At 49.4% G+C, this 21,754-nt stretch overlaps 1 protein-coding gene across 1 annotated transcript; it reads left to right on the forward strand.

Annotated features, from left to right (window-relative positions):
- Positions 1-244: 244 nt before the first annotated feature.
- On the forward strand, positions 245-21,256 carry dctn5 (dynactin 5). The gene is made up of 7 exons (XM_070901444.1): positions 245-335; positions 1,928-1,996; positions 4,669-4,787; positions 7,216-7,327; positions 14,680-14,782; positions 15,964-16,086; positions 18,801-21,256. The coding sequence occupies exons 1-6, from the start codon at positions 288-290 to the stop codon at positions 16,059-16,061; spliced, it is 549 nt and encodes a 182-aa protein (XP_070757545.1). The 5' UTR covers positions 245-287; the 3' UTR covers positions 16,062-16,086; positions 18,801-21,256.
- The last annotated feature ends 498 nt before the right edge of the window (positions 21,257-21,754 follow it).

The following is a 21,754-nucleotide window of genomic DNA, read 5'->3' on the forward strand; positions in this document are numbered from 1 at the left end:
CGGCCCCTCCCTCAGCCCATTGGAGGAACGGCGGGTGGGCGGGACCGCGCCACGCCATTGGTCAACCGACACGTCAATCATTAGAGTTCCCCCTCGTACACATTTTAATTAATTTTGAGATTTATATTTTTCAATCTCTGGGCCGGAGGGACGAGGAAAGGGAACACCGCGGGGCGTTTTGTTTTTGTTAAGATCTTTCTGGGTTCTGTGCCGGAAGTGCGTGCTATGTTTCCGGGTGGGAGGTCAGCAGGGGAGCGGTCGCCCCGACAACCGAGCGAGGAGGCGCGATGGAGCTGTGCGAGATCCTATACAACAAGGCCGAGTACATCGAGACGGTGAGGGGGGCAGGGTGGGCTGGGCTGTCCCGTCCCGTCCCGTCCCGTCCCGCTCTGCTCTGCTCTGCTCTGGGGTAACCGGGGGGCGGCAGCAGCGAAACACAGCGAGAGCTGAGCCTGGGCCCGGGTTCACTGGAGCGGCCTCCCTCCAAACCAGACACGGGGCGGTGCCCAGGGCCTGTCCAAAGGCTCAGGGGGCAGCACCTCTCCCTCTCTGGGTCAGGAGGTCGTGGGTTCAGGTCCTCACTCCAGAGACTCGAGCACAAAAATCCAGGCTGACGCTCCCAGTGCTGTACTGAGGGAGCGCCGCACTGTCGGGGGGGCAGTACTGAGGGAGTGTCGGAGGGGCAGTACTGAGGGAGTGCCGTACTGTCGGAGGGGAGGTACTGAGGGAGTGTCGGAGGGGCAGTACTGAGGGAGTGCCGCACTGTCGGAGAGGAAGTACTGAGGGAGTGCGGCACTGTCGGAGGGACAGTACTGAGGGAGTGCGGCACTGTCGGAGGGACAGTACTGAGGGAGTGCCGCACTGTGGGAGGGGCAGTACTGAGGGAGTGCGGCACTGTCGGAGAGGCAGTACTGAGGGAGTGCGGCACTGTCGGAGGGGCAGTACTGAGGGAGCGCCGCACTGTCGGAGGGGCAGTACTGAGGGAGTGCCGCACTGTGGGAGGGACAGTACTGAGGGAGTGCCGCACTGTGGGAGGGGCAGTACTGAGGGAGTGCGGCACTGTCGGAGAGGCAGTACTGAGGGAGTGCGGCACTGTCGGAGGGGCAGTACTGAGGGAGTGCCGCACTGTTGGAGGGGCAGTACTGAGGGTGCACCGCACTGTCGGAGGGGCAGTACTGAGGGAGTGCCGCACTGTCGGAGGGGCTGTCTTTCGGATGAGACGCTAAACCGAAGCCCCTTCTGCTCTCTCAGGTAGATGTAACAGTTCCCATGGCACTATTTTGAAGGCTAATATTTATCCCTCAATCAACATCTGTCCATTATCATATTTCTGTTGTGGGAGCTTGCTGTGTGCACTTTGGATCTGAAGCACTTTGGGATGCCCTGAGGCCATGAAAGGTGCTATATTAACGCAAGTTCATTCTTTACTGGGTAATACACTGCGGGGAGAATGGGTTGGGCAGGGTAATGTACTCTACCAACTAATGAATATCCTCCTCTATTCAACTAGTGCATTTTCAAGTCAAGTATCGCTCAAAAATGCAGGGCAAAGATCCCTCACATTGCCCCAATCTCAGAAGAGCATTCCCCTCCATTGCACCAGTGTGCCATGTTTCCCCCCCCCCCCCTTGAGTGCTGTGGGCCCACATCCATCAGGAACTGGATTGAGACCACCCAGACTCTGTTCACAATGGGCCATTTCAGACTTCAGGTAGAGGAGCTTTCTGGGGTAGTTTTGAACCCAGGTGAAAGGCCATTGTGTGATTGGTATCCCCACTCAGTTCCCAGGGTACAACACAATTTGGTGTATTCAAGTTTCCTGAAGTAACACAATGACACTAAGTTAAAACTATTTTCTACTGACTTTGTTTTTTAATTCCTCCTATTTTCCTGTGAGCTAATCTGAGGTAATGGTTTCTGTCTGCAGGCCTCTGGTAACAAGGTGAGCCGGCAGTCGGTACTTTGTGGGAGCCAGAACATAGTTCTCAATGGGAAGGTAAGTGGAACTGATGTGGGTACGTCCAGAACCCCTTCAAACGCTGCATTTGGGCCGCATCCAAAACTCGACTTCCCACAACTAACTCCCATCAAGTCCCGCTCGCCCATCACCCCTGTGCTCGCTGACCTACCTTGGCTTCTGGTCTGGCAATGCCTCGATTTTAAAATTCCCATCCTTGTTTTTAAAATTCCCATCCTTGTTTTCAAATCCCTCCATGGCCCTCGCCCCTCCCTATGTCTGTAACATCCCCCAGCCCCACAACCCTCTGAGATCTCTGTGTTCTTCCAATTCTGGCCTCTTGCACATCCCCCATTTAAATCGCTCCACCATTGGTGGCCGTGCCTTCAGCTGTTTGGGCTCTAAGCTCCAGAATTCCCTCCCTAAACTTCTTTGCCTCTCCACCAGTGCCCGCTTTTGAAAAGCAGTGACAGGATCAGTCCAAGTCAGCATGGATTTATGAAAGGGAAATCATGCATGACAAATCTTCTAGAATTTTTTGAGGATGTAACTAGTAGAGTGGACAAGGGGGAGCCAATGGATGTGGTGTATTTAGACTTTCAGAAGCCTTTTGAAAGTCCAAATATACCACACCCACTGGTTCTCCCTTGTTCACTCTACTAGTTACAAAGGAGAACCAGTGGATGTCGTATATTTGGACTTTCAAAAGGCTTTTGACAAGGTCCCACACAAGAGATTAGTGTGCAAAATTAAAGCACATGATATTGGAGGTAATGTATTGACGTGGATGGAGAACTGGTTGGCAGACAGGAAGCAGAGAGTCGGAATAAACGGGTCCTTTTCAGAATGGCAGGCAGTGACTAGTGGGGTGCCGCAGGGCTCAGTGCTGGGACCCCAGCTATTTACAATATACATCAGCGGTGTGAGCTGTGAGGAGGATGCTAAGAGACTGCAGGGTGACTTGGACAGGTTAGGTGAGTGGGAAAATGCATGGCAGAGGCAGTATAATGTGGATAAATGTGAGGTTATCCATTTTGGGGGCAAAAACATGAAGGCAGAATATTATCTGAATGATGACCGATTTAGGAAAAGAGGAGGTGCAACGAGACCTGGGTGTCATGGTACATCAGTCCTTGAAGTTTGGCATGCAGGTACAGCAGGCGGTGAAGAAGGCAAATGGCATGTTGGCCTTCATAGCTAGAGGAGCAGGGAGGTCTTACTGCAGTTGTACAGGGCCTTGGTGAGGCCACACCTGGAATATTGTGTTCAGTTTTGGTCTCCTAATCTGAGGAAGGACATTCTTGCTATTGAGGGAGTACAGCGAAGGTTCACCAGATTGATTCCTGGGATAGCGGACTGACATATGAGGAGAGACTGGATCAACTGGGCTTGTATCCACTGGAGTTTAGAAGAATGAGAGGGGATCTCATAGAAACATAAAATTCTGACGGGATTGGACAGGTCAGAGGCAGGAAGAATGTTCCCGTTGCTGGGGAGTTCTAGAACAGGGGTCACAGTCTAAGAATAAGGGGTAAGCCATTTAGGACCGAGATGAGGAGAAACGTCTTCACTCAGAGTGGTTAAGCTGTGGAATTCTCTAGAGCAGAAAGTTGTTGAGGCCAGTTCGTTAGATATATTCAAAAAGGAGTTAGATATGGCCCGTGCGGCCAAAGGGATCAAGGGGTATGGAGAGAAAGCAGGAAAGGGGTAGTGAGGTTGAATGATCAGCCATGATTTTATTGAATGGCGGTACAGGTTCGAAGGGCCGAATGGCCTACTCCTGCACCTTGTTTCTATGTTAAGCTGCGTGGCGCTCTGCAGTTCCTGCACAGCCAGCTCACCGACTTTTAAATCGGAAAAAACGCACATGCGCGGAACTTTGAAGGGCCCACGCAACCAAAGAAAATTGAAGGGGACGTTGCTCTCTACCTCTCTTTCCTGCTTTAAGACACTCCTTAAAACCTACCTCTTTGATCAAGCTTTTGGTCATCTCTCCTAATTTCTCTTTATGTGGCACAGTGTCAAATTTTGTCTAAACACTCAGGAAGCGCCTATGTTCAAGGTGCTATACAAATGCAAATTGTGCGTTTGTCTCCTTTTTATATCTTTTGGACAAAGAAGCCATAGGCAATGAGCTAGTGTTTCAGGGCTATAGGGAGTCCATTATCAGAGATGGTGTCAGAGATAGGAGTTGCAATGACCTGTGCTGCCCGGCCTCCTCCTGAAGGCCCCACCTGATACTGGGGTATAATTCCCCAGGCACTACCTCACACAAGGGGCCATTCTTTATGTGCCGGACGCTGTGCCGTCACCGCCATACACAGAGGCAGACATCCTCCCAGTAGTATTGATTGGAGAGCAGACGGGGATTCTGGCTGCATTTCCCCCCCCCACACCCACACTCAGGAGTGTTGACTTCACTTCTAGCACCCTGACTGCTGCCATCGATCACAGCACAGATCTGGGCCCCTCTGGTCTTTGTGGCTCAGGACCACACCTCGCAGTGCACTTACCGACCGAGAACCTGGGAATGCCCTGGAATAGTTTGTACTAACGTCTAGCTGTCTCTCATTCCTGGGGTGTTTCATTCAAAGCTGTTGCGCAGTAAATGGATTGACAAAAGTGCCGCTTTAACAAGAGGTTTCGCACCTTATCCTGTGTAGAGACTGCATACGGAGGATATGTTGTGACGATTTTATTTTTTAAATCAGACCATTGTTATGAACGACTGTATCATCCGCGGCGACCTGGCGAATGTGAGGGTCGGACGTCACTGTGTCATCAAGAGCCGGAGTGTCATCCGCCCACCTTTCAAGAAATTCAGCAAAGGGTGAGGCTCCTGTATTGTACAAACCCAGAGGTTACAGTAACATGGCACTGGGAAGGGTTCATGTATCCTGGATCGAGAGCTCGCTTTGTCTGCCTTCCCTCTTGTCTTCCAGAAGGTGGTCTTTTTATCCGAGATAGTGTTGCATGATCTATCTGTTTCGCACAGGTTTCAGATTGACCTCTGCTGCTAGGGCTGAACAGTGGCTGTGCTTCTAATACCGTAAGGAGTAGGAGGAGTCCCTTCGGCCCTTCGAACCTGCTCCGCCATTCAGTAAGATCACGGCTGATCTTCGACCTCAACTCCACCTTCCCGCCTGATCCCCATATCCCTTGGTATCCAAAAATCTATCGCTCTCTGTCTTGAATATACTCAACGACTGAGCATCCACAGCCCTCTGGAACCTATAATGGCCATCGACACCACTGCAGTAAGCAATAATTCTACATAATCCCTACATTCATTACCTGTTGTGGGGTGTGATGCTTGTTTTTATATATCCTATAGATCTGGAATTCACACTGACTGGCTGGGAAAGGTTTGTACATCATACAGAGTCAGAAATCCCACTAACGGGTACTAGGCAAGTTTATTGGTCATGCAAGAGATTTCACTGAGATGGAAATAGGAAGGTTTATATATCAGAATAATCTGAGTTTTATAACGGGACCATTTATATATTATGATACAAACCCTGCGGTTATATTAACTGGCACTAAGAAGGTTTATATATTATACAAACACGGCGATTAAACTCCTGTGATATCACTTGTAAATGTGCGCTCTGCCATAAGGTGGTAGCAGAGTTCAGTGGTAATTTAAAAAATTACGATTCCTTACAGCTATTATTCCATAATAGTTTACTGAATAAATTGAGAGGGGGAAACGGTGCTTTCAAGTAATATAGTTAGCCACTACTTCCCCTTTCAATTATCTCTTGCCTGCATGAGTTGCGAGCAACTGAAATGATAAGTTTGCACCTGAACCCGAGGGGAATTTCATCTCGATTTGATGTGCGCACTCAGTCTTGCGTGTGTGTGTGTGTTCTTAAAGGGTTTCTGCCTCTACCACCCTTTCAGGCAGTGAGTTCCACCACCCTCTGAGTGAAAATAGTTCTCCTCAACTCCCCTCTAATCCTTTAACCAAATACTTTAAATCTATGCCTCCTGGTTATTTACCTCTCTGCTAAGAGAAATAGGTCCTTCCTATCCACTCTATCTAGGCCCCTCATAATGTTATACACCTCAATCAGGTCTCCCCTCAGCCTCCTCTGTTCCAAAGAAAACAGACCCAGCATCTCCAATCTTTCCTCATAGCTAAAATTCTCCAGTCCTGGCAACATCCTCGTAAATCTCTCTAGTGCAATCACATCTTTCCTGTATGTCACTGCACAGCACAAGTAAATCATTCCACGTGAATCACTTTGAGGTGTTTGAGGCACATGATGAAGGCAGGATTTCTGCAATCGCCTGCGGAACTCCGTACAGAGCGCACGATATGTTTGTGATTCTACCCAAATGGCTTCAATACATGAAAATCGCTCCCTCCAATGTGGTGATAAATCTATCTGGACCAATACATATATTAAAATGTTAAGTTTATGCGCCCTACTTGGCAACTTCTTGTATTATAAATTGTTGTTCCCTGCATTCCCCTCCATGAGGAGCAGCAGCCTGTGGATTTTCTCGGTGCCAGCCCAGACTGAGAGTGTTGGCAGACTGTCTGCGGGAGATGGGGGCGAGGAGGGGAGAAACACCTCTCCAGCAAGAGTCTTTGGCTAATGGTCAGATGCGGGAAACCTTTGCCGATTGTTTTTTTTCTCCCCAGTTGGTGTAGGGATGCGGCACCTCTTTGTCGCTCCGACCTGCCCTGGTTGAGGTGAGCCAACTGTGCGTGCACCGCTCGACCTGCGACCTTCCGCTGGAGGTTGGGAGAGAGTCAGCTTGTCAGATTGTACCTGGATAAGAGCCTGATTCCACTCAACATCTCCGCATAGAGGGACTTCTTGGAGTAGGATCGATGGGCCAGGGCTGTCTTAATGCAATCCGCCTTCTAATTAACTTGTGAAAGGGCAATTTGTCACATTGGACCATTACGCTCTCTCCTCCCACCCCTGCCCCCCCCCACACAAAATGAGTTCACCTTCTTGATGGTGGTGAGGAGTTCCACGGTTCTGACCTGAGCAAGAATGACTTGAAATCGGAGAGGCTGCGCTGATGAGCCTTGGTTTCAGCACTGAGGGTGCAGAGAGCCTATCTGCTTGCAGTAGTTTGCTGTTCTGGGGTGGGGGGACAGAAGGCTGTTATCTGTGGCAGTGCTATTGTGTGACTGTTAGTGAGCCGGTGCATGGGAGGGGATCTGGGCTAAATAATCTGTTGGTTTACTTCCGATTGATCAATAATTGAATCGAGCCCTTTCCTTTATCCGACAGAGTTGCCTTCTTCCCACTGCACATTGGTGACCATGTGTTCATCGAGGAAGACTGCGTGGTAAACGCTGCACAGATTGGATCCTATGTTCACATAGGGAAGAACTGTGTTATTGTAAGTACACTGTCATACAGCGTGCAGTCTGTATCTGTGCTGCACCCTTCTCTTGTCTAGCTTATAATATAGGAGCCTGTGCGAGGTAGGAGCTTGCAGGTGGGAGTTAGACCATCTGAGTGTTGGACCTGCGCAGTTGTGTTGAGGATTGTACGCAGAAGGTTGTGCGGGAGGGACATGTATATAGTCGGAGGGACACGGTAGGGAATGAGGGAGGAGCTCGATACTTGCAAGGAAGGAGTTCACGGTGAGGGATGCAGTTGCATGTTCTTGTCCTGTGCTGCTTCTGTTGCATTGTCTGGAAATCAACCTTTTGTCACAGCAGGTGAATTCAAAGCTCGAGCTCGCCTTTAGGCCACCAGTTCTGTTAGAAACTATCCACTTTATCCAGGAAAGAAAGACTTTTCATTTCTATAGCACCTTTCACAACCTCATGACTTACCAAAGCCCTTTACAACCAATGAAGTACTTTTGGAGTGTAGTCACCGTTGTAATGTAGGAAACTTAGCAGCCAATTTGTGCACAGCAAGCTCCCACAAACAGCAATGTGATAATGATCCGATAATCTGTTTTAGTGATGTTGATTGAAGGATAAATATTGGCCCCAGGACACCGGGGAGAAATCCCGTGAACTTCTTCGAAATAGTGCCGTGGGATCTTTTACGTCCACCCGAGAGAGCAGATAATGGTTTTATTGTGTTCCTAACACAGGTGAGGCTGCACACAGGGAGGTTAAAGTAAGAGTGACCTCAGTCTTTAATAAGACACTCCAGAGTGAGGAACAGGCCTTGGGGGCCGACTTATATACAGTGCTCCCAAAGGATGCTGGGATTCCTTGGGAATTCAGGGGATGTGCTCCCTGGTGGCGGAATATGGGAGTGCATGCTTTACAGATACACAACATCACTCCCACCCCCTGCCCCAAAGTCAAAGTGAAAACTATTTACAAGGTGAGGCGGTCGGGAGCCTTTCTTTCCCTGGTGGACCGCCTCGGTACAAATGTCTGTTCTGGTGTGTTGGCTGTGCCCTCGCTGGGCTGGCGTGGTGTTGGCCCTGCAGGGCTGCTGGGCGTGATGGGTTCAATTTCCTGGTCCGGCGTGGTGTCGTTGATCCTTTGGGTGTGTGTTGTGGGCTCGAAAAAGGTGGTGTCTGCTGTGGGTTGTTCAGGGCAGTCTGTGAACCGCAGCCTCGTTTGGTCCAGGTGCTTTCTGCAAATTTGTCCATTGTCTGTCTAGTTTGACTACAAACACCCTATTCCCTTCTTTAGCTATCACCATGCCTGCGATCCATTTGGGACCATGTCCGTAGTTTAGCACATTCACAGGGTCATTCAGATCAGTTTCCCGTGACACAGTGGCGCGACCATCGTTTACATTTTGTTGCTGCTGCCTGCTCTCTACCAGATCATGCAGGTTGGGGTGAACCAGCGAGAGTCTGGTTTTAAGTATCCTTTTCATGAGTAGCTCAGCTGGGGGCACCCCTGTGAGCGAGTGGGGTCTCGTGCAGTAGCTGAGCAGTACTCGGGACAGGTAGGTTTGGAGTGAGCCTTAAAGCTCTCTTTGATGGTTTGTACTGCCTGCCCATTGGAGGCTGGTTTAAACGGGGCCGAGATGACATGTTTGATCCCATTGCGGGTCATGAATTCTTTAAATTTGGCACTGGTGAAACATGGCCCGTTGTCACTGACCAGTATGTCAGGCAGGCCGTGAGTGGCAAACATGGCCCTCAGGCTTTCAATGGTGGCGGTGGCAGTGCTTCCCGACATTATTTCACATTCAATCCATTTTGAAAAAGCATCCACCACCACCAGGAACATTTTACCGAGAAATGGGCCCGCATAGTCGACATGGATCCTCGACCATGGTCTGGAGGGCTAGGACCACAAATTTAGTGGTACCTCTCTAGGCGCGTTGCTCAACTGAGCACACACGCTGCATTGCTGTACACAGGACTCCAAGTCAGAGTCAATACCAGGCCACCACACGTGGGATCTGGCTATCGCTTTCATCATTACTATACCCAGGTGTGTGCTGTGGAGATCCGAGATGAACGTTTCCCTGCCCTTTTTTGGTAGCACTACGCGGTTACCCCACAACAGGCAGTCTGCCTAAATGGACAGCTCGTCCTTTCGCAGCTGGAACGGCTTGATTGGCTCTTGCATTTCAATGGGGATACAGGCCCAGCTCCAATGCAGTACATAGTTTTTTACTAGGGACAGCAGAGAATCTTGGCTGGTCCAAGTCCTAATCTGGCGGGCCGTGACAGGTGATTTATCATTTTCAAATGCTTCCATGACCATCAACAAGTTTGCAGGCTGCGCCATTTCCATCCCTGTGGTGGGCAATGGTAGCCGACTGAGAGCATCCGCACAGTTCTAGGTGCCTGGCCTGTGGCGGATGGAATTGTTATACACTGATAGCGCAAGTGCCCATCTTTGTGTGTGTGCTGAGGCATTAGTATTTATCCCCTTGTTTTCAGCGAACAGGGATGTGAAGGGCTTGTTATCAGTTTCCAGCTCAAATTTGAGGCCAAACAGATACTGATGCATTTTCTTTACCCCGAACACACACATTAATGCCTCTTTCTCAATCATGCTGTAGGCCCTCTCGACCTTAGACAAGCTCCTGGAAGCATAGGCGACAGGTTGCAACTTCCCCACAACGTTAGCTTGTTGTAATGCACACCCAACTCCGTACGACGACGCGTCACATGCTAGCACAAGTCTTTTACACGGGTTATACAATACAAGCAGCTTGTTGGAGAATAAAATATTTTTGACTTTCTCAAAAGCAATTACTTGTTTTTTTCCCATACCCAGTTCTCACCTTTGCGCAATAACACATGTAGGGGCTCTAAAAGGGTGCTTAACCCTGGTAGGAAGTTACCAAAATAGTTGAGGAGTCCCAGGAACGACTGCAGCTCTGTGACGTTCTGTGGCCTAGGCGCGTTCCTGATAGCCTCAGTCCTGGCGTCTGTGGGCCGAATGCTGTCTGCCGCGATCTTTCTCCCCAAAAACTCCACTTCTGTTGTCATGAAGTTGCGTTTTGACCTCTTCAGCCGCAGCCCAATGCGATCCAGTCGCTGGAGGACCTCCTTCAGGTTTTGTAGGTGCTCGGCGGTGTCCCGACCTGTGACCAATATGTCGTCCTAAAAGACCACAGTGTGTGGACCGACTTGAGTAGGCTCTCCATGTTTCTCTGGAAGATCGCTGCAGCCGACTGAATTCCAAACGGGCATCTGTTGCAGATGAACAGTCCCTTGTGCATGTTGCTGCAGGTGAGGCCTTTCGAAGACTTCTCCAGCTCCTGCGTCATGTAGGCCGAAGTCAGGTCGAGCTTGGTGAACGTCTTGCCTCCTGCCAGCGTCGCAAATAGGTCGTCTGCCTTAGGTAGTGGGTATTGATCCTGTAGCGAGAAATTATTAATAGTTACTTTATAATCGCCGCAAATCCTGATTGTGCCATCACTTTTGAATACTGGAACAATCGGGCTGGCGCACTCGATGAATTCCACTGGGGAGATGATGCCCTCGCGTTGCAGCCTGTCCAGCTCGATTTTCACTCTCTCCCTCATCATGTGAGGTACCGCTTGCGCCTTGTGGTGAGTGGGTCGTGCCTCTGGGACCAAGTGGATCCGCACCTTCGGCCTGGAAAAGTTTCCAATGCCTGGCTCAAAAACGGAAGGAAATTTGTTAAGAACCTGGGTACATGAGGCCTCAACGACATGTGATAGTGCTCGGATGTCATCCCTGTTCCAACGGATTTTGCCCAGCCAGCTCCTTCTAAGCAGTGTGGGGGCCATTGTCCGGGACAATCCAGAGTGGCAGTTCGTGCACCGTGCCCTCGTAGGTGACCTTGACCATGGCGCTGCCCAGGACAGTGATGAGCTTTTTGGTGTACGTTCTCAGTTTCGTGGGGATGAGGCTCAGGGCTGGTCTGAAAGCCTTGTTGCACCACAATCTCTCAAACATCTTTTTACTCATGATGGATTGGCTAGCGCCAGTGTCCAGTTCCATGGTTACAGGTGAGCCATTCAATTTTACATTTAGCATTATAGGTGGACATTTCGTCATAAGTGTGCAGCCCGTGTACTTCAGCATCTGCCTCCTCTCTCAGGCTCGAAATTGCTTTGATCCAGCATGGACCGATCTTCCTCTGCCACGTGGTGGTTAGCAGGTTTTGCAGAGCTTGCAGCTCGTTTGCAAGCTCGTTGGAGGTGCCCCATTGTTCCACAGCTCTTGCAAACATACCCTTTTGAAGCGGCATGAATAGGCTGAATAGAAGCCTCCACAACGCCAACAAGGTGTGAATTGCCTTGCATTCATCCTTTGTTGTGGACTCTGAGTCATCTGGGTCACCTGAGGCCTGCTGGCACTTGCAGACGTGTGGGTTCTGCCCTGTACATTTCTGCTCGCAAACACAGTTCCAGTTAATTTATGAACATTGCTAGCACTTGTGTGCTGGGAGATTTGTTTGGTGTTATCACTGGTGGACATAAACGCCTGTGCTATCGCAATGGCCTTACTGAGGGTCAGTGTCTCTACAGTCAAAAGTTTTCGTAGGATGGTCTCGTGGCCAATGCTCGGTACAAAAAAGTCTCTGAGCATTTGCTCCAGGTAGCCATCAAACTCGCATTGTCCTGCAAGTCGCCTTAGCTCGGCGACGTAGCTCGCCACTTCCTGACCTTCAGATCGCTGGCATGTGTAGAACCGATACCTCGCCATCAGCATGCTCTCCCTCGGGTTAAGATGCTCCCGAACCAGTGTACACAGCTCCTCATATGACTTATCTGTGGGTTTCACCGGAGCCAGAAGATTCTTCATGTGGCTGTAGGTCGGTGCCCCGCAGACTGTGAGGAGGACCACTCTCCTTTTTGCAGCGCTTCCTTCTCCGTCCAGCTCGTTGGCTACGAAGTACTGGTCTAGCCGTTCAACATAGGTTTCCCAGTCCTCACTCTCCGAGAACTTCTCCAGGATGCCCACAGTTTGCTGCATCTTTGCGTTGGATTCGTATTCCCGTCGCCAGTTATTGTGTTCCTAACACAGGTGAGGCTGCACACAGGGAGGTTAAAGTAACAGTGACCTCAGTCTTTAAGACACTCCAGAATGAGAAACAGGCCTTAGGGGCCGGCTTATATACAGTGCTCCCAAGGGATGCTGGGATCCCTTGGGACTTCAGGGGATGAGCTCCCTGGTGGCGGAACATGGGAGTGCATGCTTTACAGATACACAACAGGTTTAACATCTCATCTGAAAGACAGCCTCTCCGATAATGCAGCACCGCACTGGAGTGTCGGCCTGGATTTTGTGCTCAAATCTCTGGGTGGGGTTTGAACCCACAACCTTATAATTAAGGCAAGAGAGCTACTCACTGAGCCAATGCTGACACTTAACTGGTGTCTACAGCTTGATTGCTCAAACCCAGGGGCAGCCCTGCATCGCAATTCCACTGGGGTAATTAGAACCATGTTAATGTGACTATAAGTGGCTCATGGGCTCACTGAACTATGGATAAAATGGTCTTGGAGTCATAGTCATTATGGCACAGAAAAAGGCCATTGGGCCCATCGAGTCCACGTCGGCTCTCTCTAGAGAGATCCAGTCAGTCCCATTCCCCGCTCTATCCCCGTGGCCCTACAAGTTTATTTCCCTCAAGTGCCTATCCAATTTCCTTTTTAAATCATCGATCGTCTCCGCTTCCACCACCCTCGTTGGCAGCAAGTTCCGGGTCACATTCCCCCCCCCCTGTATCTTTTGCCAAAAACCTTAAATCTGTGACCTCTAGTCCTTGTACCATCTGCCATTCTGATATCAGGCTGAAAATGGTTTGTTTGCTGATCTGTCTCTGGGTAACGTTCTTGGGCTTGACGAGAGATGGGAAAGGCAGCTCGGGTACAGAAGGAATGGATGTCATTGGGCTGCCTGGTGTAATCAGTTAGAATAGAGTCCTTAAACCCTTCTGACCCAGCTTCATGAGGATGTGTGTGTCTTGTGCTCATGCACGCTTTTTGTTTTTTCCTCACTCCCCCCTTCCCAGTGGAACAGAGTAGTGACAGCTTTACTCTGCATCTGTCCTGGGAGTGTTTTATGGTGTCGCTGGGTGGCAAAATCTCCCATCCCCGACACTGGTAGCCCAACAATTGACCAACAGATAACAGATTTAAACCGTGGGTCAGGGCCCCTATTCATCCCTCGTTTCTTTTCCCTTTCAGTGAGCCCACCTGAACAGAACTAGATTTCGGTGCTCGTTTTGTTCAGGCAGCTTTGGAGAAGGTGTTTAAGTGACTTGCTGGCATCTTATGATTACCACAAAGGATGTTGGTAAAGTGCTTTATTGGCTGTAAAGCGCTCTGGGACATCCTGAGGTGGAGAAATGCGCTATATAAATGCAAGTCTTTTTTATTGAACCTGGGATTGGGGATCTATTTGCGTGTTTGGACTTCTCTTAATCCTGCCTTGCTTGGAGTGTAACAGCGATCTGCAATGCGCAGCAGTCAGGAGTATGATGGAATACTCCCCACTTGCCTGGATGAGTGCAGCTCCAACAACACTTGCAGCTCAACACCATCCAGGAAAAAGCAGCCGCTTGATCAGCACCCCATCCTCCACCTTCAACATTCATTCCCTCCACCGTGGCTGCAGTGTGTACCATCTACAAGATGCACTGCAGCAACTCGCCAAGGCTTCTTCGGCAGCACCTCCCAAACCCGCGACCTCTACCGCCTAGAAGGACAAGGGCAGCAGGCGCATGGGAACATCACCTCCAAGTCACACACCATCCTGACTTGGAAATATATCGGCCGTTCCTTCATCGTCGCTGGGTCACAATCCTGGAACTCCCTCCCTAACAGCACTGTGGGAGCACCTTCACCACACGGACTGCAGCGATTCAAGAAGGCGGCCAACCACCTCCTCGAGGGGCAATTAGGGATGAGCAATAAATGCCGGCCTTGCCAGCGATGCCCACATCCTGGGAATGAATAATAGTTTTTGCCTCAATTGTCCTGTTGATTTTCAGAGTGCTTTCTGGTATTTCTTTTACTGTTGTACGGCTGCAGCATGTGGAGTTTTCCTAGCGTGCTTCTCTATTTGTCTCCATACCCGGTTATATGTTGCAGTTTGTTGTGTTCTCTGGGAGGGCGCGAGTGTGTTGTCTCTAATGGGTGGTGAATCATTGTAATCCTTTACCCCAAGACACAGATCGATAGGTTTTTGTATATTAAGGGAATCAAGGAATACGGGGGGAAAGTGTTGAGGTAGAGGATTAGCCATGATCTTATTGAATGGCGGACCAGGCTCAAGGGGCCGAATGGCCAACTCCTATTTCTTATGTTCTTCCGTTTATCTCTCGGTAGGGTCGCAGATGTGTTCTGAAAGATTGCTGCAAAATTCTGGACAACACGGTCCTCCCACCGGAAACTGTGGTCCCTCCTTTCACCGTCTTCTCCGGCTGCCCAGGTGAGCGCGCCGAAACACGAGCATCACATCATGTGTGATAGCCAGGACTGCGCCCGATCACCAGGGGCAGCAGCGGTCAGCCTCCGTGGGGGTGGGAGGGAAGGGAGGCAGCCGTGTGTCCTGCAGTTAATGGGCTGGGTAAAGTCGTGTGATTGTACCAATTGTTTGGGCAATGCTGCCTTGCTGCTGCACAGCTTTGTGTAAGAGTGTGGCATGAGTAGAGGAGGCGGACACCGGGAGAAAATGAAGCATAGTTGCAGACACTTTCGCACTCCTGGCAGACTCGGTGCTGTGCAACATTAGATACTTAAATACCCGCAGCTGAATGTAATGGTTTCCAGAATCTTCAACCACTATCATTTCTCTGCTGTACTTTGAAGGGGGGATATTAATATTGGGACCCATCGTACGAGGAAATGCCCCCACACCCCACCCTTCTCAAACGATCTAGTGGAGAGAGTGCTTTACGCTGCTTTTAGCCACTCTGTCCCTGACCTGGGAATGCTTGATGCTGACACTGGGTATCTGCAACCACATCCTTCACCTTGATGGTTCCCACTTGCTTTGAATTATTTGCCACCTCACTCGTGGGTATAAACCACATGTGTTGCCCCCAGGTTGCGCATTGTCCTCATCCCTTCAAGGCATCAGGAGTGGCTCAGTGGGCAGCACTCTCACTCGCATCTGAGTCAGTAGGTTGTGGGTTCAAGTCCCACTCCGCAGACCTGAGCACAAAATCCAGGCTGACACTCCCAGCGCAGTATTGAGGGACTGCTGCACTGTCAGAGGTGCTATCTTTCAGATGAGATGTTAAACCGAGGCCCCGTCTGCTCTCTCAGATCGATGTAAAAGATCCCATGGCACTATTGGAAGAAGAGCCAGGGGAGTTATCCCCGGTGCCATGGATCAATATTTATCCCTCAATCAACATCACTAAAACAGGATTATCCGGTCATTATCACATTGCTGTGTGTGGGAGCTTGCTGTGAGCAAATTGGCTGCCGCGTTTCCCACATTACAACAGTGACGACATTTCAGAAAGTGCCTGTAAAGCACTTTGGCACGTTTTGAGGATGTAAAAGGCGCTATGTAAATGGAAGTTCTTTCCCACTCCTCGCGGGCCATTGTGGGCCAAGGCGCGAGGGTCCTGCTTTAAATGGTTTTGTTGCATTTTCTGACAGGCCTGTTTGCTGGCGAACTCCCAGAATGCACGCAGGAGCTCATGATGGACGTCACAAAGAGCTACTACCAAAAGTTCCTGCCACTGTCTCAGATATGAGACGGGCATTTCCTCCCGAGTACAGGTACGTCGAGGGGAGGGGAATGGTGAGGGCAGGGGACGGGAGTGGAGAGTAGGGGAATGGCGAGGAGGGGACCTGTGTTCGTGAAGCTCCGGCTCTCGGTGGGACATCTGGGTGTACAATGAGTGCGACACCAGAGTTCAGTATTTAAGCTCCTCTTGTTTTTCTTCAGCCCCCTCTGTGGCCTCGGCCTCGGGGGTAGATTCGAGGAGTGGCTGGTTATGCCTTCAGCTCCCCGGTGTTGTGGTGTGCTGGCTGAATCCAGCAGCTTTCAGTGTCCTCCTGATTTGCCGGCCTCTCTTCCAGCTCCTGCAGAAATGCTACATTTTTTAATCTTTCTCTTTTGGAAGGTGTTGATCTGTTCTCGTCTCCTCTAATTGCCTCAAAACAATCTGGGAATAGCTCTCCCCTGGATCGTGAAGTGGCCAGATTTAGCAGGCGTGCGGGTTACTGTGTCGGTAACACTGTCTCCACTGGCTCAGAAGGCACTCAGACTTGAGCACAAGTCTGGGACTGGCGGTTCAGTGCTGAGGAAGCGTTACACTGTCAAGCGAAAGACGAAAGAGAGGAGATCTCTTTGAAACATACAAGATTCTTAAGGGGATTGACAGGGTAGATGCTGAGAGGTTGTTTTCCCCGGCTGGGGAATCGAGAACCAGGGGGCACAGTCTCCGGATAAGGGGTCGGCCATTTAAGACTGAAATGAGGAATTTCTTCACTCAGAAGGTTATCTTTTGAATTCTCTAGCTAACATAAAAGGGAATTCAAAAATATTCTATAGGCATATAAATAGTAAACTGGTAGTAAGAGGAGGGCTGGGGCCAATTATGGACCAAAAAGGAGACCTACGCATGGAGACAGAGGGCGATTGAGGTATTAAATGATCACTTTGCATCTGTCTTCACCAAGGAAGAAGATGCTGCCTTAGACAAAGTAAAGGAGGAGGTAGTGGAGTTATTGGATGGGATAAAATTGGTAGAGAGGAGATACTAGAAAGGTTGATTGTACTTAAAGCAGATAGATCACCTGGACCGGATGGGATCCTGGGATATGGAAGGAAGTTGAGATGTTAATCCGTATTCTCTAGAGTTTAGAAGAATGAGAGGTGATCTCATTGAAACATACAAAATTCTTACAGGGCTTGACAGGGTAGATGCAGGGAGGATGTTTCCTTTGGCTGGGGCGTCCAGAACCAGGGGTCACAGTCTCGGGATAAGGGGTCAGCCATTTAGGACTGAGATGAGGAGAAACTTCTTTACTCAGAGGGTGGTGAACCTGTGGAATTCTCTGCCCCAGAGGGCTGTGAAGGCTCAGTCTTTGTGTATATTCAAGACAGAGATCAATAGATTTTTCAGGGAATCAAGGGATATGGGGACAGTGCAGGAAAGGGGTACTGAGGTGAATGATCAGCCATGATTTTATTGAATGGCGGAGCAGGCTCGAGGGGCAGAATGGCCGACGACTCCTATTTCTTATGATCTTAAATCACAGAGTTACTGGCCATAATCTTCCAATCTTCCAATCCTCCTTCGATCCGGGGCTGGTGCCAGAGGACTGGAGAGTTGTAAATGTTACCCGCTTGTTCAAAAAAGGGTGTAAAGATAAACCCAGCAACTACAGGCCGGTCAGTTTAACCTCGGTAGTGGGGAAGCTTTTAGAAACTTGGATAGGGGTAGATTAATTAAGGAAAACCAGCATGGATTTGTTAAAGGCAAATCGTGTTTTTTGATGAGGTAACAGAGTGTTGATGAGGGCATAGGGTTGATGTGGGATACACGGTCTTCCAAAAGACCTTTGATAAAGTGCCACACAATAGGCTTGCTGGCAAAGTTGAAACCTATAGAATAAAAGGTACAGTGGCAGCATGGATCCAAAATTGGCTGTAGTGCTCTTGCAGAGAGCCGGCACAGGCTCGATGGGCCAAATGGCCGCCTTCTGTACTGTAACCATTCTATGATTCCATCCCAGAGGGCTGTGGATGCTCAGTTGTTGAGTATATTCAAGGCTGAGATCGATACATTTTCGGACTCCCAGGGGAATCGAGGGATGTGGGGATCGGGCGGGAAGGTGGAGTTGAGGTCAAAGATCAGCCGTGATCTTATTGAATGGGGGGCAAGCACACAGGGCCGAATGGCCGACTCTTGCTCCTAATTCTTATGTTCTTATGCTCTTGGACGCCGTCTCAGGTTAGATACTAAACCAAGGCCGTCTTTCTGTTCAATGGATATTGAAGATCTCCTATCCCATGGCACTATTTGTAAAAGTGTGCGGAGTTCTTGGTGTCCTGACCAACACTCTTCCCTCAACTAGAATCTCCAACAGCACATTAACTGGTTATCCATCCCGTGACCCCGCGATCATGCTGTGTCTAAAGTAGCTGCAGTATTTAGCAAATAACTTTGACTGGTGCTTAGTAATTCACTGCGAAGTGCTTGGGGATGGTTCTGATAAAATGCTCTATAAATGCACGTCCCTGCACTGAACTGGTGCTCTCATACCCAGCCTCCCACAAGCACACAGTGTTCACACCCTACAATTAACCCCCCCACACACTCCACTCCTGATTTTGATTGAACAAGTGTTTACATGCATATCATTTACAGCATAAAAACATGGCAGTGTAAACAATCTGAACTCCTCGATTAGATCTCCGCCTCGAACCCACTCCTCCTCGGCATCCGTCATTCTGTATTTAATTATTTTTTCTCTTGTTGCAGAATCCACTTCAATGGGGGACTGAAAGCAAATGACTGGACGTACAGAAGGCCTGGGCTCCCAAGCGATGGGGTAGCTCTAGTGTAGGGAAATGATCGCTGCCTTCGCCCTTGGTCTGGTGAAGACTCGCTGCTTCTCCACACTCGGACCGACTCTCTGTGTGGGTGGATAGTCTTCACTTCACCAATTGTAAATGGTAAACTGGCTCTGCTCAACACTAAAGAAAACCCAGAGCCCGGGAACATACTGTATTTATACTAGACATTATTTGTGGTGAAATGTGAAATCACCGAGCTTCCTGCACACTCTAACCGGCATTAACCCACTTCTAAATTAGAGAATGGCTTCAATTGCAGCCGAGTATAAAGATTGTATGCTTTCTCTCGTAAAAAGAATGCACCCATTACTGGACTTGATGTTTGTGTAAAATGCCCTTCAGACTGCCTGCTATTTGCACAGTTCTTGATTGTCTGATCTCCTTAACTAATCAACACCAGTGGGGATCCCCACTGATGCAATGCAGGATACAGCTCTCTAGGGGGCAGGATCCTGAGGGGGCATCAAGATGTGCAGCATTGTTTCAGCGCTTTGGCTGTTTCCTGGATGTCGCTGAGATCTAATGTAGGTGGTGGTGGAGGCAGGTGGGTTAATAATGAGGGACCAACCCTTCCACCAAACCAATGGTGATTCTTAGGTAACTAACTATCCAGTTTATGTGACAGCATTATTTCACTTAAGACCAACTCTTCCAGTAAGGCATGTTGCCTGATGAAATGGTGTGATTGAAAGGGAATTGGCTTCATGGGGGCAGCAAGCACAGAATTTTTAGTTTGTTTTATTAATTGGCAGAGAGAACATTTCCAGTCTTTAAAGGGTGCATGCTATGTAACAAATCAAACCCAACTTGTAGATACCTGCAGTTAAGTTCTTGCATAGTTATGTAGACTTGAATGTTCTCGGTTAGAAGGATTAGAGTCCAGATTTAGGAGGCCCGAGACAAGCAAGTGGGGTGCGAGTTGGGCGCTGGGAGCTCTCTGGTCATTGGTTGTTCTTGGGTTCCCTGTGGCTGATGGGCGTTGGGAAGGCTCTCTGGGTACTGCGCGGGTAGGGGGCCCACACCTGGTGCTTCCCACCTCCGGGGTCGACATCTGCCTCACTCGCTGGGACTGGTCAATGCCTCTCGGGTACATTGTCCCTGTGGGAGACATCCAGCTGTGCCATAACTCGGTGGGGGGGTTTCATCTCTCTGCTTGGAACAATTGAGCGTGACTTTGGACAGCAGGACTGACCTTGAGATTGTCCATCAAATCTATTTCCCCCCCCCCCCCCACCTTTTTCTCTCCCTCTTTAGGATGGCCCTCCCTTCCTCTCGGTACTTCAGTTATAACTCGTTTGCAATCTGGGCCTAAGCATGTGGGTAATGGGAGGCGAGAGCCTGCAGTGTAACGCTCGGTGACTCATCATTGGTGCAGCAGTAGCAGGGACAAGCCAGATCTAATTGCCGTCGATATTGCTTCATATGTGTGTGTGTGTATTGTGCCCAGTCCTAGCCATGATGCACAGTTCGCATTCAGTACTGTCGCCTTGTGGTCGCTGGTATGCAACGGTCACCACACGTTAAAAAAATCCACGCACAGGCATCTTCCATCCCATCAACTGGAGTTCAGGACTGGAACATCGGGTCCTTCATTGAAACATCTGTGAACTCTCGTGGAAGCAAGTCATCCTCGTTTGAGGGACCAGCTATAATGATGATGTCGCCACCTTGCATGCACTGTCTATTCTGCCTCTATCGCTCTCTAGAAGGGCAACCGGATTCCGTACCTTATTTTCCTGTGTCAGTTTTACATATGGACAAGTAAAGACCCTCTGGTCCATCGAGTCTGTCCCCCACAATTGCGGTATCTTGTGTATCATCATATACACACTCTCCATCCCACCTGAAACCATGTGATCGGCGGGAAACTAGATTTAAAAACCCAGGCCAATTTGGAGACAAAAATCTGAGAGATTCCTCTCTGACCCATCTAGGTGATCGAAACTAGTCCAGGAAATCACTCCAGCCCTGAATTCCCCGCAGTACCTACCTTCTGTAAATGGTGATCTCCGCCCCAGCCAGAAACCAGTCCAGCTCTCGCTTGAAGGAATTCAGCGGATCACCATCCACCATACGAGACGGCAGCCTGTTCCAGAGACCCACTATTCTCTGGGAAAAGAACCACTTCCTGACATCTAACCTGGATCTGGCCTCGTACAACTTCGGGAGGACCAGGGGTCACAAATTTAACTGATTTAATTTGCCCGGGTTCCCTCTGCAGTGCACCCTGGCTGGGACACTCCAAGGGGAACTGGGGGACACCAGAGCACAGTTAGGACCTGCTGTATTAGTCACATCCATTAAAGCAGCATTAGAAAGTTTTGTGTGTAAATGTAATAAATGTTTATGGTTACCTCTGTTTTTTGTCCATTGTAAATTCTCTTTTTCAAATATAAATGAAAAATGCTATCAGCCACTGAGGAGTTTATAAAGCACGGGGAGGGGAGGGTGTTCCCTGCAGAATCTAGTCTATAACAGAGGCTGAAAAAGGGTAGACATAGGAGCAAACCTTAGAATCTCTCAATTTTGTAACACAGGAGGCCATTCAGCCCATCGTGTCTGTACCAGCTCTCTGAAAGAGCTATCCATTATCCCATTACCCTGCCTTTTCACAATTTTGCTTTCCAATATTTTTGTGCTTCCATTTTAAACTTTTAAAATGTATCTGGGTGCTCAGTTGAGAGAGTTGGTGGACTAGAAGGACCAGGTTTGAATGGCCTTTCTCCATCCTTGACTGCTCTTGTGTCCCAACAGCTGCTCTGCCCAGCCTCAATAACTCGCTGACTGCCAGAGGAATTTCTGACACCAGCTGTCATGACGGCTCCTGGAGGGAGATTTTCAACTTGTGCCATGGTTGGT

Source organism: Pristiophorus japonicus, chromosome 15 (assembly GCF_044704955.1).
Source record: "Pristiophorus japonicus isolate sPriJap1 chromosome 15, sPriJap1.hap1, whole genome shotgun sequence".
Classification (NCBI taxonomy): Eukaryota; Metazoa; Chordata; class Chondrichthyes; family Pristiophoridae; genus Pristiophorus; species Pristiophorus japonicus.